Here is a 13787-nt window from a genome sequence, read left to right as displayed (position 1 = left end):
TAATAAAACAGAAAGCATGCCTGAAAAGCGTCTCTGTTCCACCAGGAGTGGCCCTTCGGTTCCCTCCGAGCTGAATTTCACGGCTGACTCTTGGTTTGATGTAGTGAATCAGCAGATCTGGCATTCTCGCAGTGATGGAGGATTTACTGCTGCACTGATGTGGTTACTTTCATGGTTTCTTAGAAAACAAACAGGCTGAGCTTTGGGGTTTCCAGGAGAGTCCCACAGAGCCATGAAGAGGATGAAGCCTTATGTAAGAATAAGCAGATCCATATTTTAATGTGTCTCCTGACCCAGACAGACGGGTCTAACAGAGAAAAGAGTTTCAGGTTCTCTCTGGACTGCTCTGATAAATCCTGGTTATAATCTGATATCAGATCAGATGATACTGAATGTGATTTTAGAGCATTAAATCAGTGAATCTCTCTGTTGTCACCCCTGAAAATCAGCCTTTGAAGCTTTATTCAGTGATCATATCTCTGGAAGCCTGACAGCCCCTGTGTTTATTTAGAAAAAGTCTGATCTTTGTGTCTACAGCTGCTGTTTTCAGTTTTCCATAACCTCAGTCTGAGAGCACTTCTCACCAGAGTTTACTGATGCTGGGATAAAGGGATATTTCAGCATTTCAGTGGCATTAGCCTCCAGGGATTTCAGTGAGCACTGCTCCTTTAAGAAGGTCTCTGGTTGTACCGATGCAGGTACCAGATGTGTCCGGGGGCTGCGCCTGCTGATGACATCACACATTGTGATTGGCCGTGATGACGTGGCACATTTCTATTGGCTGGAAACTCACACTGTCTGATAGCGAACCCGTTAGCATTCTACGACGCTAACGTTGAAAGCTAACTTCAGTGTTGTAACGTTATTTATGCCTAGACATTCTCTTTATCTCCAGATTACCTCATTTAACCCTCTGTATGTTTGCTGATGATGTTGAGGGTGTGGGAAACATTTTTTCTTTAACTTTGGTTCTTTCTTGTCCATTCAGACATGAAAATAATGAATATGTTGTTTAAAGCAAGTGGTATCAAAAAAATATCAAAAATATCAAATTTTGACAACTTTATTAACAAAGTAGCCTCATTAATTGTATTTGATACAGTTTTCATGTTTACACAAAAATAATTATAGCTATTCCCATCACTGCTAAATCACTCTTTAGTGTTTTAAAATCAAACTTGATAAAATGATTTAAAACGATGAATCTGTACACTTTTAGAGTTTCTGCAAATCGCAACAATACCCTGATAATGCTGATAACTGTGATATTTGAGGTCATAAATGATTACCTCCGCCTAGGAGGTTATGTGATCTGCGCGGTTTGTTTGTTAGTTATTTTGTTAGCAACATAACTCAAAAAGTCATGGACGGATTTGGATGAAATTTTCAGGAAATGGCAGAAATGGCGTAAGGAAGAACTGATTAGATTTTGGGAGTGATCCGGATCACCGTCTGGATCCAGGAATTTTTGAAAGGATTCTTTACTAGTGGGAGATAGGGCTGATGGTGGAGGTCTGCGCTGTTACCACTTTACACCAGGAGATGGTAGACATGAGTAACTTCAATCCCAGCAGCATTTTTGGGTGTGTTTCTATTCAGAGTTTTGGAGTTTATAGAGTTTGAAAGACGCACGCCTGGTCGAGGAGACGAGTCGGAGTGTAACAGAAAGAAAGACAGCGAATTGCAGCGAGAATACTCACAATGCTGGGAGGAACAGAGGAATATTCACCCTCTGCCATGACTTCCAGTTGTCCAGTGAGACCATGGGTGAGACTGTCAGTGCATCTGTTGGCTCCAGCAGGCAATGCTTCCACCATGACAGTTCACACGTAGCGAAGCCAATAGTTTGCCTCACCGTGTTTCCACCCCACCAGGGAGGGAGTAATCGGCGAAATAGATTATGGGAGTGATCCGTATCACCATCTGGATCCAGGAATTTTTTGAAAGGATTCTTCACTATTGGGAGATATGGCTAATGGTGGAGGTCTGCACTCTCTGAGTGCTTTTCTAGATATGATATGAAATTTTGTTACATCTCTGACATTTTCCTTGATTACAAAATTAAGCCTCATAAATTTGGCAGGTCAGATGAAGCCAAACTGGAACCTAGATAAGGAGCTGTTTGGGGGCTGAAAGAGCCGGCTCTTCTCGGTCAGCTGAGTCAGATGATCTCTAAAAGGAGAGGGAATTCCATCTCTAGTGAAAGCAGCCTTAATCTCATGACATTATTCTTGTATCATATCACACTTAACTGGTCTCTACCCGATGGGAGCAGCAGAGAAACTACATGAGAAAATCTACATTTTCATTTTACAAACTCTTGATTTTCCACAATGATCATTTCCCACTAAAACTGATTTTTCTCCCAGGCCTGGGTACTTCTTAGGGCCAGCCTGGTCAAAAAGACTCATCCAGATTCTGCCAAAGCTCAGTCTTAAATCTAAGAGCTGGTTCCTATGTGACCACGTCACGTCATGTCAAATCTCCACACTAAGCACTGAAGAATATCACGGTGAATCCAAATGCCCAGTAGGACTATTTCAAACAACCCCATGATGATCAGTGGATCTGCAGAACACAAGCTTGATCAGGTGATCCCTAATGTTCACATTTCATTTCACTTCTCTGTAGAGTTTTACTTTGTTTCAATCAGTGCATAAAACCCACTAGTTTGTTTTCTTGTTCTCTTCGCACACATTTATATTTGCTTTGCATTTGCCATTTGGATTTTAATGCACAATTTTTTATTTGCAGCATGTTTTATGTTGCAGCTTGGATGCTGTATTCAGTTTTACTTTGGAGCTGCAGCACGGTTCTCTAAATGGAAATCTTTTGAGTCTTTCTTGTAAAATTGCTCTCATGTGCCACATTTATTTTTGTGAATAAAAGCAAAAGTAGACACAAGCCAGGGTGGAGCTTAAAATATGTGTCTTTATTATTCTTTGTGAGCAATCCTTTAAATATTTAGTTCATTTGTAATTATCGTATCTGTTCTTGTGCTGCAGTCACTGCAGGTCCATCTACCTGATCCTGCTGCATTTTAAGCAGCAGAGATGAGATCTTTGTGTTGACTACTACTCATAAAGATGGAGAAAAGAAAAAGGCTTTCCTCTCCTAACACTTGTATTTCCTCTCTTTTCCTCCTTTCTTCCTAAAGCTGCAGGAGTTTTCCTTCTTTGTGGACGTCTCCTGCTGTGTCTCTGCACACGTGTGCACCGTGTGGATGCGTTTGCACGGGTTCCCCTCGTATGTTAGGGAAGCCTGCCAGTGTCTGTCACAGAGAGAACACGTGGGTGGGCGTGATCAGTCTCTGTGGAGATGCAAACCTGCTCGCTGCCTATTGGCTGGTAGCAGGGAGTGGGGGAGGGGCTTCATTGGAGGAGCTGTGAGATGGTCCGTGGAGACGAGGATGGAGAAAGGCAGAGACATGTGGAGGGGGTTACAGTAGGAACAGAGAAGGCAGAGACATGTGGAGGAGGGTTGCAGTAGCAACAGAGAAGGCAGAGACATGTGGAGGAGGGTTACAGTAAAAACGGAGAAGGCAGAGACATGTGGAGGAGGGTTACAGTAGCAACAGAGAAGGCAGAGACATGTGGAGGAGGGTTACAGTAAAAATGGAGAAGGCAGAGACATGTGGAGGAGGGTTACAGTAGCAACAGAGAAGGCAGAGACATGTGGAGGAGGGTTACAGTAAAAATGGAGAAGGCAGAGACATGTGGAGGAGGGTTACAGTAGCAACAGAGAAGGCAGAGACATGTGGAGGGGGTTACAGTAGCAACAGAGAAGGCAGAGACATGTGGAGGGGGTTACAGTAAAAACGGAGAAGGCAGAGACATGTGGAGGAGGGTTACAGTAAAAAAGGAGAAGGCAGAGACATGTGGAGGAGGGTTACAGTAAAAAAGGAGAAGGCAGAGACATGTGGAGGAGGGTTACAGTAAAAACGGAGAAGGCAGAGACATGTGGAGGAGGGTTACAGTAGCAACAGAGAAGGCAGAGACATGTGGAGGAGGGTTAAAGTAAAAACAGAGAAGGCAGAGACATGTGGAGGAGGGTTACAGTAAAAACGGAGAAGGCAGAGACATGTGGAGGAGGGTTGCAGTAGCAACAGAGAAGGCAGAGACATGTGGAGGAGGGTTAAAGTAAAAACAGAGAAGGCAGAGACATGTGGAGGAGGGTTACAGTAAAAACGGAGAAGGCAGAGACATGTGGAGGAGGGTTACAGTAAAAAAGGAGAAGGCAGAGACATGTGGAGGAGGGTTACAGTAAAAACGGAGAAGGCAGAGACATGTGGAGGAGGGTTACAGTAGCAACAGAGAAGGCAGAGACATGTGGAGGAGGGTTAAAGTAAAAACAGAGAGGCAGAGACATGTGGAGGAGGGTTAAAGTAAAAACAGAGAGGCAGAGACATGTGGAGGAGGGTTACAGTAAAAACAGAAGGCAGAGACATGTGGAGGAGGGTTACAGTAAAAACGGAGAAGGCAGAGACATGTGGAGGAGGGTTACAGTAGCAACAGAGAAGGCAGAGACATGTGGAGGAGGGTTGCAGTAGGAACAGAGAAGGCAGGGACATGTGGAGGGGGTTACAGTAGGAACAGAGAAGGCAGAGACATGTGGAGGAGGGTTGCAGTAGGAACAGAGAAGGCAGGGACATGTGGAGGAGGGTTACAGTAAAAACAGAGAAGGCAGAGACATGTGGAAGAGGGTTACAGTAAAAACGGAGAAGGCAGAGACATGTGGAGGAGGGTTACAGTAGCAACAGAGAAGGCAGAGACATGTGGAGGAGGGTTACAGTAAAAACAGAGAAGGCAGAGACATGTGGAGGGGGTTACAGTAAAAACGGAGAAGGCAGAGACATGTGGAGGAGGGTTGCAGTAGCAACAGAGAAGGCAGAGACATGTGGAGGGGGTTACAGTAAGAACAGAGAAGGCAGAGACATGTGGAGGAGGGTTAAAGTAAAAACGGAGAGGCAGAGACATGTGGAGGAGGGTTACAGTAAAAACGGAGAAGGCAGAGACATGTGGAAGAGGGTTGCAGTAGCAACAGAGAAGGCAGAGACATGTGGAGGGGGTTACAGTAAAAACGGAGAAGGCAGAGACATGTGGAGGAGGGTTGCAGTAGCAACAGAGAAGGCAGAGACATGTGGAGGGGGTTACAGTAAGAACAGAGAAGGCAGAGACATGTGGAGGAGGGTTACAGTAAAAACGGAGAAGGCAGAGACATGTGGAGGAGGGTTGCAGTAGCAACGGAGAAGGCAGAGACATGTGGAGGAGGGTTAAAGTAAAAACAGAGAGGCAGAGACATGTGGAGGGGGTTACAGTAAAAACGGAGAAGGCAGAGACATGTGGAGGAGGGTTACAGTAAAAACGGAGAAGGCAGAGACATGTGGAGGAGGGTTACAGTAGGAAAAGATATGTCAGAGACATGCCGTGGAGGGTTACAGTAGAAACAGAGATGGAAGAGACATGTGGAGGAGGGTTACAGTAAAAAAGGAGAAGGCAGAGAAATATGGAGGAGGGTTACAGTAGCAACAGGGAAGGCAGAGACATGTGGAGGGGGTTACAGTAGGAACAGAGAAGGCAGAGACATGTGGAGGAGGGTTACAGTAAAAACGGAGAAGGCAGAGACATGTGGAGGAGGGTTGCAGTAGCAACAGAGAAGGCAGAGACATGTGGAGGAGGGTTACAGTAAAAACAGAGAGGCAGAGACATGTGGAGGAGGGTTACAGTAAAAACGGAGAAGGCAGAGACATGTGGAGGAGGGTTGCAGTAGCAACAGAGAAGGCAGAGACATGTGGAGGGGGTTACAGTAGGAACAGAGAAGGCAGAGACATGTGGAGGAGGGTTACAGTAAAAATGGAGAAGGCAGAGACATGTGGAGGAGGGTTGCAGTAGCAACAGAGAAGGCAGAGACATGTGGAGGAGGGTTACAGTAAAAACGGAGAAGGCAGAGACATGTGGAGGAGGGTTACAGTAGGAAAAGATATGTCAGAGACATGCCGTGGAGGGTTACAGTAGAAACAGAGATGGAAGGGACATGTGGAGGAGGGTTACAGTAAAAAAGGAGAAGGCAGAGAAATATGGAGGAGGGTTACAGTAGCAACAGAGAAGGCAGAGACATGTGGAGGAGCGTTACAGTAGAAACGGAGAAGGCAGAGACATGTGGAGGAGGGTTGCAGTAGCAACAGAGAAGGCAGAGACATGTGGAGGAGGGTTACAGTAAAAACGGAGAAGGCAGAGACATGTGGATGAGGGTTACAGTAAAAACAAAGAAGGCAGAGACATGTGGAGGAGGGTTACAGTAGCAACAGAGAAGGCAAAGACATGTGGAGGAGGGTTACAGTAAAAACAGAAGTTACAAATGTGGAGGAGGGTTACAGTAGAAACAGTAGTCAGAGAAATGTGGAGGAGGGTTACAGTAGGAAAAGATATGTCAGAGACATGCCGTGGAGGGTTGCAGTAGAAACAGAGATGGAAGAGACATGTGGAGGAGGGTTACAGTAAAAAAGGAGAAGGCAGAGACATGTGGATGAGGGTTACAGTAAAAACGGAGAAGGCAGAGACATGTGGAGGAGGGTTACAGTAGCAACAGAGAGGCAGAGACATGTGGAGGAGGGTTACAGTAAAAACAGAGAGGCAGAGACATGTGGAGGAGGGTTACAGTAAAAACGGAGAAGGCAGAGACATATGGAGGAGGGTTACAGTAGGAAAAGATATGTCAGAGACATGCCGTGGAGGGTTACAGTAGAAACAGAGATGGAAGAGACATGTGGAGGAGGGTTACAGTAAAAAAGGAGAAGGCAGAGAAATATGGAGGAGGGTTACAGTAGCAACAGGGAAGGCAGAGACATGTGGAGGAGGGTTACAGTAGAGACGGAGAAGGCAGAGACATGTGGAGGAGGGTTGCAGTAGGAACAGAGAAGGCAGAGACATGTGGAGGAGGGTTACAGTAAAAACGAGAAGGCAGAGACATGTGGAGGAGGGTTACAGTAAAAACGGAGAAGGCAGAGACATGTGGAGGAGGGTTACAGTAAAAACGGAGAAGGCAGAGACATGTGGAAGAGGGTTGCAGTAGCAACAGAGAAGGCAGAGACATGTGGAGGGGGTTACAGTAAAAACGGAGAAGGCAGAGACATGTGGAGGAGGGTTACAGTAAAAACAGAGAGGCAGAGACATGTGGAGGAGGGTTACAGTAAAAACGGAGAAGGCAGAGACATGTGGAGGAGGGTTGCAGTAGCAACAGAGAAGGCAGAGACATGTGGAGGAGGGTTACAGTAGCAACAGAGAAGGCAGAGACATGTGGAGGAGGGTTACAGTAAAAACGGAGAAGGCAGAGACATGTGGATGAGGGTTACAGTAAAAACAAAGAAGGCAGAGACATGTGGAGGAGGGTTACAGTAAAAACGGAGAAGGCAGAGACATGTGGAGGAGGGTTACAGTAAAAACAGAAGTTACAAATGTGGAGGAGGGTTACAGTAGAAACAGAAGTTATCTTTGTGGAGGAGGGTTACAGTAGAACAGAAGTTATACATGTGGAGGAGGGCTGATGTTAAAACAGATTAAAACAGGCTGATGAAACAGAGAAGTGGGAGACACAGCATTTCTTAAAAAGAACATCAGACCAACAGTGCAACATGTTGGTGGTACTGTGATGGTCTGGACCAGGACCTGGACCACTTGCTGTAATTGTTTGTATGCAGTTTATATCAGCTGTATTTTATTTTTTTTAGTTCTTCTTCAGGGTCAAACCCTGTCAGGGCTTTTTTTATGTTTTCTATCCCAGTCTGGCTCGCTGTCATTAATCGTCTAATTGTGTCCGCCTCACTTTGAAATGTGACTGAAATGCTTTTAAACCACCAGTAAATCTAATTAATCCACATTTTTCCTGCTGCATGCTGGCACTGAGCTTTCTTACAGTGAGTATAGTAAGAGAAGGGGAGGAGAGTATGGGGGAGGAAGGAGCCTGAGGTTGGAGGAGAAGGAGAGGAAAGGAAAAGAGGAGGGAACACCAGAGCATGTGAGAGCGAGCGAGCGAGCGAGCAAGGGGAGGAGAGAGAGGCAACGCTGCATCATCAGAACAGCCACTACAGCAGAGAGGAGAGGAGAGGCTGCTGCCTCCACGCTCACTTTAACACACACATTTATGCACACACTCCTTACCACACACACTCACAGGGAGACAGCCGGCTGCCTCTGAGCCTCTCCGAAAGCTTCCTGGTGACATTAACGTTTGGATCACCGTCAGAGCTGCTCTCCTCTTCTCCTCGCCGGCTCAGGCAGCCTGACTGGATGTTTCTGTGGCTGCGTGCCGAGGCGGAGTGCTTACCTCAGGATTTACATCTGAGGATGGCCGTGTGATAAACAGCTGTGAGTGGAGGAGGAGGACGATACGCTGCAGCATCAGACCGCTCTGGTTGACAGTTTCTCTTCTGCACAAATGGACGTTTCACCTCCAGCAGGAGGACGGGGCTGCTACTGCGTCCACAGATGGATTACTTTAGACTCTGAGGGGGGAAAATGCTGATATAAGAGGAACTGGAGGGTTAGATCTGGGAGTGGAAGATGGGACAAGAAACTTTGGGATTAATCAGCAGCAGAGTTGTCACGGGACCAGGACTTTCAGTTTTGATACAGCAGAAGATGCCATGTTACGATTTTTGATTCCACAGCAACAAAAATGACCGTTGATTTCCAGACGACACACTAGAAAGGGAAGCTGAGCGCTCTGAAAATTTGACATAGAAAGTCAACCTAACCTGTGAATAATCCTGAATAATCAGAGGTTCCGTCTGCAGGGTTACCGCCCTATAATCTCCTTATTCAGGGCTTTTCCAGAGCATCAGTGTTTGTTTACTAAGTCCACAGGTCTGGATGTAGAGAAAAAACTTAATGTCTCTAGATCTCTGCCTGCCTGTTAAAGACATTAATATCATTTTGCATGTCCTAAAGCAATGGCAAAGGGACTGAAAAAGGATTTGCTGACCAGTGAATCAACCCGATGAGAGGTGCACGGAGCACAGACTCAAACTTCAGACAGGAAGCAGCGCGACATCACCAGCAGTTCAAAGTGTGACAGCGGTGAGACAATCAGAAAAAGATCTTTGTATCGCTGCTTTTTTGGAGTCCTTCTCTTTCCCCTGGCTTGTGGTATCTTTGGGTCTAAGGTCGGACTAAATCTGGGTTTTTTTGGTACTTTTTGGTGCCACTGAACTTAAAAACAAACAGGCATTGTCTTGTTTAATCCTGCATGCTATCAAACCGTATTGAACCTTACTCCTTAGACTTGGCTGACTCGATGAAAGCTATGCTAAGCTAAAGCCGCCCCCTTCCCTCCTCCAGTCCAAACATGAACTCTTCCTCTGATGCGAACCAAAGCGGCTCCCCTCCGTTCTGCCTGCTTGCCGCCGTAGGTTACCCGCATTACTTGGACACGTGCGTGCTAGAGGTGGTGGTCATCCTCTTCCTGACCGTTCTCATCATCGCCGGTAACCTGGTGGTGATCGTGGTCTTCCACTGCGCCCCGCTGCTGCACCATCACACCACCAGCCACTTCATCCAGACCATGGCGTACGCCGACCTGCTGGTTGGCGTGAGCTGCCTCGTGCCCTCGCTGTCCCTCCTCCACAACCTCCGCCACCTGAACGAGGAGCTCACCTGTAAGGTGTTCGGCTACATGGTGTCCGTGCTGAAGAGCGTCTCCATGGCGTCACTGGCGTGCATCAGTGTGGACCGCTACATCGCCATTACCCGCCCGCTGTCCTACGCTACGCTGGTGACACCATGCAGGCTGCGGGTGTGCATCGTCCTCATCTGGGTCTACTCCGCTCTGATATTCCTGCCATCCTTCTTCGGCTGGGGGAAGCCGGGTTATCATGGCGACATATTTCAGTGGTGCGCCGACTCTTGGAAGACCAACCCGGGGTTCAGCACCTTCATCGTAGCGCTGCTCTACGCCCCGGCGGCGCTCATAGTCTGCTTCACCTATGGGAGTATTTTCAGGATCTGCCGACAGCACACCAAGGAGATCACGCAGCGCCACGCCCGCTTCAGCTCGCAGATAGAAGGCGAAAAAAGTGAGCGTTGCGAGGGCCACCCAGACAAACGCTACGCCATGGTGCTGTTCCGCATCACCAGCGTCTTCTACGTGCTGTGGATGCCCTACATCCTCTACTTCCTCCTGGAGAGCGCCGGGCTTTATCAGCACAAGGTGGCGTCCTTCCTCACCACATGGTTAGCCATCAGCAACAGCTTCTGCAACTGTGTCATCTACAGCCTCTCCAACAGCGTCTTCCAGAAAGGTCTGGGCCGACTCTTCAGACCGTTGGTTCCTTCCTGTCTCGGCTGCACGGATGCCAAAAAAGCTCCGCCTCCTGTCAGCCCGCGTCAGGACCCTCGCTGCCAAGTATGAGTCCTGAATGCGAGGTTTTTGGGTTCAGCTGTTTGGAGGCACGGCCCATCTGTGTGTGCTCTGCTCTTGGCTGCAGAAGCATGACATGGGTCTTTTTGGTCCTGCAGTAAAAAGTGCTGAGGACCCGCCGCTCGGAGCTCAGAGAGGTGGTGTGCAGATTCCTGATGTTCGTCTTAGCGGGCTGATATATGCAAGAAGGAGGCGGGGAGTTTCTTTAAAGCTCTGCAGGATTAAGAGCTGGAGACTCGGAGTAGAGAAGGCTGATATTTATTTAAAAAAGTGGATTTTTGGGAACAGATTCAAAGGATTTAAGCTTTCATGTCTGCACTGACTCACTAACTCCCAGATGCAAAAAAAGAGAGAAGTACAACACGGCACGAGTTGTGTGATTCACTGAAATGCAAATAATGTTTTAAGTGTTTAAAAGTTTGCAAAATGTCTTTCAGGGTAAGGTGATGCAAAAAATGTTGAAACTGTCCAATCAGCTGTTTCCTTTGGGAACGTCTAATGCTAATATGCTAACAGCGTGTCCTAACAGCATGCAAAACCAGCAGTATCACCTTAAATCCACTGTTTCCTACTGAAGAGTCCGTGCTTATGTTGCAGCAGGATGCATCATTTTACTCCGTCCTGTTCCTCTTCTCTCTGCTGCTCACATTGGCATGGATGAGGAAAGAGGGAGATGAGATGGCACCAGGAGCATCTGGCAGTAAAATCTTCTCACAGAGACCCTTGGCTTGTTTTTCACGGTGCATTTTTGGTCTCCATGTCTGTTACTTTGTTAACATGGAGCCAAAACTTTACTTGACTCACTGACAGCACACAGCGCCACACTTCTGCTTCTCCACCTTCAAAATAAAAGATATTTCACTGTTTAAGAGAGTTACGCATGCACAATAATGGATTTTTGGCAATATTCACAAATTTGTTTGAGCAAATATTGATATCGGCACTGATATTTAAATATAGTTCAGACCAAAAACTTCAGTCCTTCAAGCAGACTTTAAAGTTAAAGGAGTGGATGAGCAGAGATTAAGACAGCTGACGTACATCTGTTGGTCCAGACTAAAACTCCACTGACTGGAGTTATGATCCACATTCACAGATAGAAGCTGATATTTAAGGCCAATATATTAATAACTAGAAAAGCACTCGGAGAGCGCCTACCTCCACCATTAACCCTATCTCCCAATAGTAAAAAATCATTAAAAAAATTCCTGGATCCAGACGGTGACCCAGATCACTCCCAAAATCCAATCAGTTCTTCATTATACCATTTCTGCCATTTCCTGAAAACTTCATCCAAATCCGTCCACAACTTTTTGAGTTACGTTGTTAACAAACTAACAAACCCTACTGATCACATAACCTCCTTGGCGATGGTACTAAACATCTACAGAACCTTCATATCTGCAGGTATCATGCTAAACTTTTAAGCCCATATCATGCCATTATTATTATTATTGTGCATCCCTAGAATGAATATTTAACGTTTGAGATCTCCATCCTCTGTGTTGGTGCAGTCTGAGGCTCGTGCTGTTAGGACAGGCTGTGGTGATGGTGAAACCTCACTGCTCTGTTTTTGTGAGATTAAATCAGGATAGACTGAAGTTCACGCCCGTGTCCCAGAGAAGGTTGAGACTTTTTCTGGAGCTCGTGTGTTTTATCAGGAGGATTTCTGTTTTGAGGTAGCTTTAGGCTAAGACAGTCCCGTTTATATGGATGCAGTCTGTGTTGTTAAAATCACATTTCCTCTGACTGTTGGTGAGTGCAATGATGTTTACAGCAGAAACCAGTAAAACCAGTAACGCTCCCTGACTACGGGAAAATCTGTTTGAAATATGAAGTATAAATGGGATCGCTATCATAGCTCTGTTGGTCCTGATTAAAGGTCTGTGCACACTGAGTCCATTATTTTCTAATGCTTTTTTTTTCCTCCCCAAATCAGAAAAAAAAAGTCACACTCAAACCTTGCACACTGAAGCCCCGTCCACATGGAAACAAATTCAGATGTATATGCAAAAGTTTTTGTCAGATCAGCGTTTCATCCACATGGAAACAGTGTTTTAGGTGACTGTAAATGATACTGCTTGAAAACGGGTCCCTGTGTGCATAAATCCATAAACAACTACCGTTTCATCTCCGTGTGGACGGCTATCCACATCTTTTTCTAAACGATTACGTCACACACAGCTTATCTCCCTTAACTGTGGCTGACATCCACAGAATACACGGACATAGCGTGTTTAAAGTGAGCGAGGAGAACGAGAGAGAGGAAGGGGAGAGGGGTGAGTGAGCTAGAAGGACTCAGGGCTGATCTGAATTGCCAACCATTTAAAACAGTGGTTCTCAACTGGTGGGTCGTCTAATGATAAAACTCATAAGATGAACTCGGGCCAGCCTTATGTACAGCTCTTCAAGTATTAGGGCCCCATGAAGAGAAAAAAAAATGCATGTGTATATATATAAAGTTGTAATTTTATGAAATAAAAGTTGTAAGATTATGAGAAAAAAGTCATAATATTATGAGAATAAAATATTGCAAGAAACAAAGTGTGCCGGGGCGCCGCCTCAGTTAAAATGAGCAATGTTGAGCACCTTGTGAAGCTATACTTTAGTATCGGTTTCACAAATAAGGAAATACTTCATCTTTTGGCACATCAGCATCAAATTATTATCAGAATCAGGACAATACTCCTTCCTAGACCTTTGGCGACACGGCTATGACAGAGTGTCTTCTTGTAATATTTTATTTTTGTAATATTACGACTTATTTTTCATAATATTGTGACTTTTTCTCGTAATATTACAACTTTATTCACGTAATATTACGACTTTTTTCTCGTGATTTCAAAAATATTTTAAAAATTCTTTTATCTTTTTTTCTCTGCGTGTGGCCCTAACACTCGTCGTAGTTAGTCCATTTGCAGTAATGACAGTGTGAAACCCAAACAGACCGAACCAAATGTATATAATTTAACAAAAACACGGACCTTGGTCTGGACTTTCAGGTGTGAAAACACCCTTAATCAGGACTGATTCTAAACAGAAAAGGCTGGACACTCAGCTAAATTAGATTTAATGCATATTTACCCCTAGAAATCACTCTTCACTGTTTGCCAGATCTTACAACATTAGTTTCAGTTGTAATTCAGAGCCCATGATAATGACATTTTTTACATTTGAAAATGTGAGTTTAAAGACCCTGTAAAGTGAAACTAGATCTGTATTTAGGTTTGTGGTATGATGGGTCACTGTGCTATGAACAGGTCAAATAGAGTGGTGCAGTCGTGACGTAATTTAGCAGGCAAACCCGGAAGTTCTTCGGCGTCGAGCCTATGGGATTTTTCAATGGGTTTTTGTATTATTGCTGAAAATAAGCT

At 45.5% G+C, this 13787-nt stretch overlaps 1 protein-coding gene across 1 annotated transcript; it reads left to right on the top strand.

Annotated features, from left to right (window-relative positions):
- Positions 1 to 8101: 8101 nt before the first annotated feature.
- LOC121510069 (probable G-protein coupled receptor 21) lies at positions 8102 to 11588 on the top strand. Its single transcript, XM_041787960.1, has one exon. It carries the CDS (start codon positions 9343 to 9345, stop codon positions 10402 to 10404), a length of 1062 nt encoding a protein of 353 aa, XP_041643894.1. The 5' UTR covers positions 8102 to 9342; the 3' UTR covers positions 10405 to 11588.
- The last annotated feature ends 2199 nt before the right edge of the window (positions 11589 to 13787 follow it).

The sequence above is a fragment of the Cheilinus undulatus genome, linkage group 5 (assembly GCF_018320785.1).
Source record: "Cheilinus undulatus linkage group 5, ASM1832078v1, whole genome shotgun sequence".
NCBI lineage: Eukaryota > Metazoa > Chordata > Actinopteri > Labriformes > Labridae > Cheilinus > Cheilinus undulatus.
The sequence above is the reverse complement of the archived record's forward strand: the minus strand, read 5'-3'. Positions and strand labels throughout refer to the sequence as shown.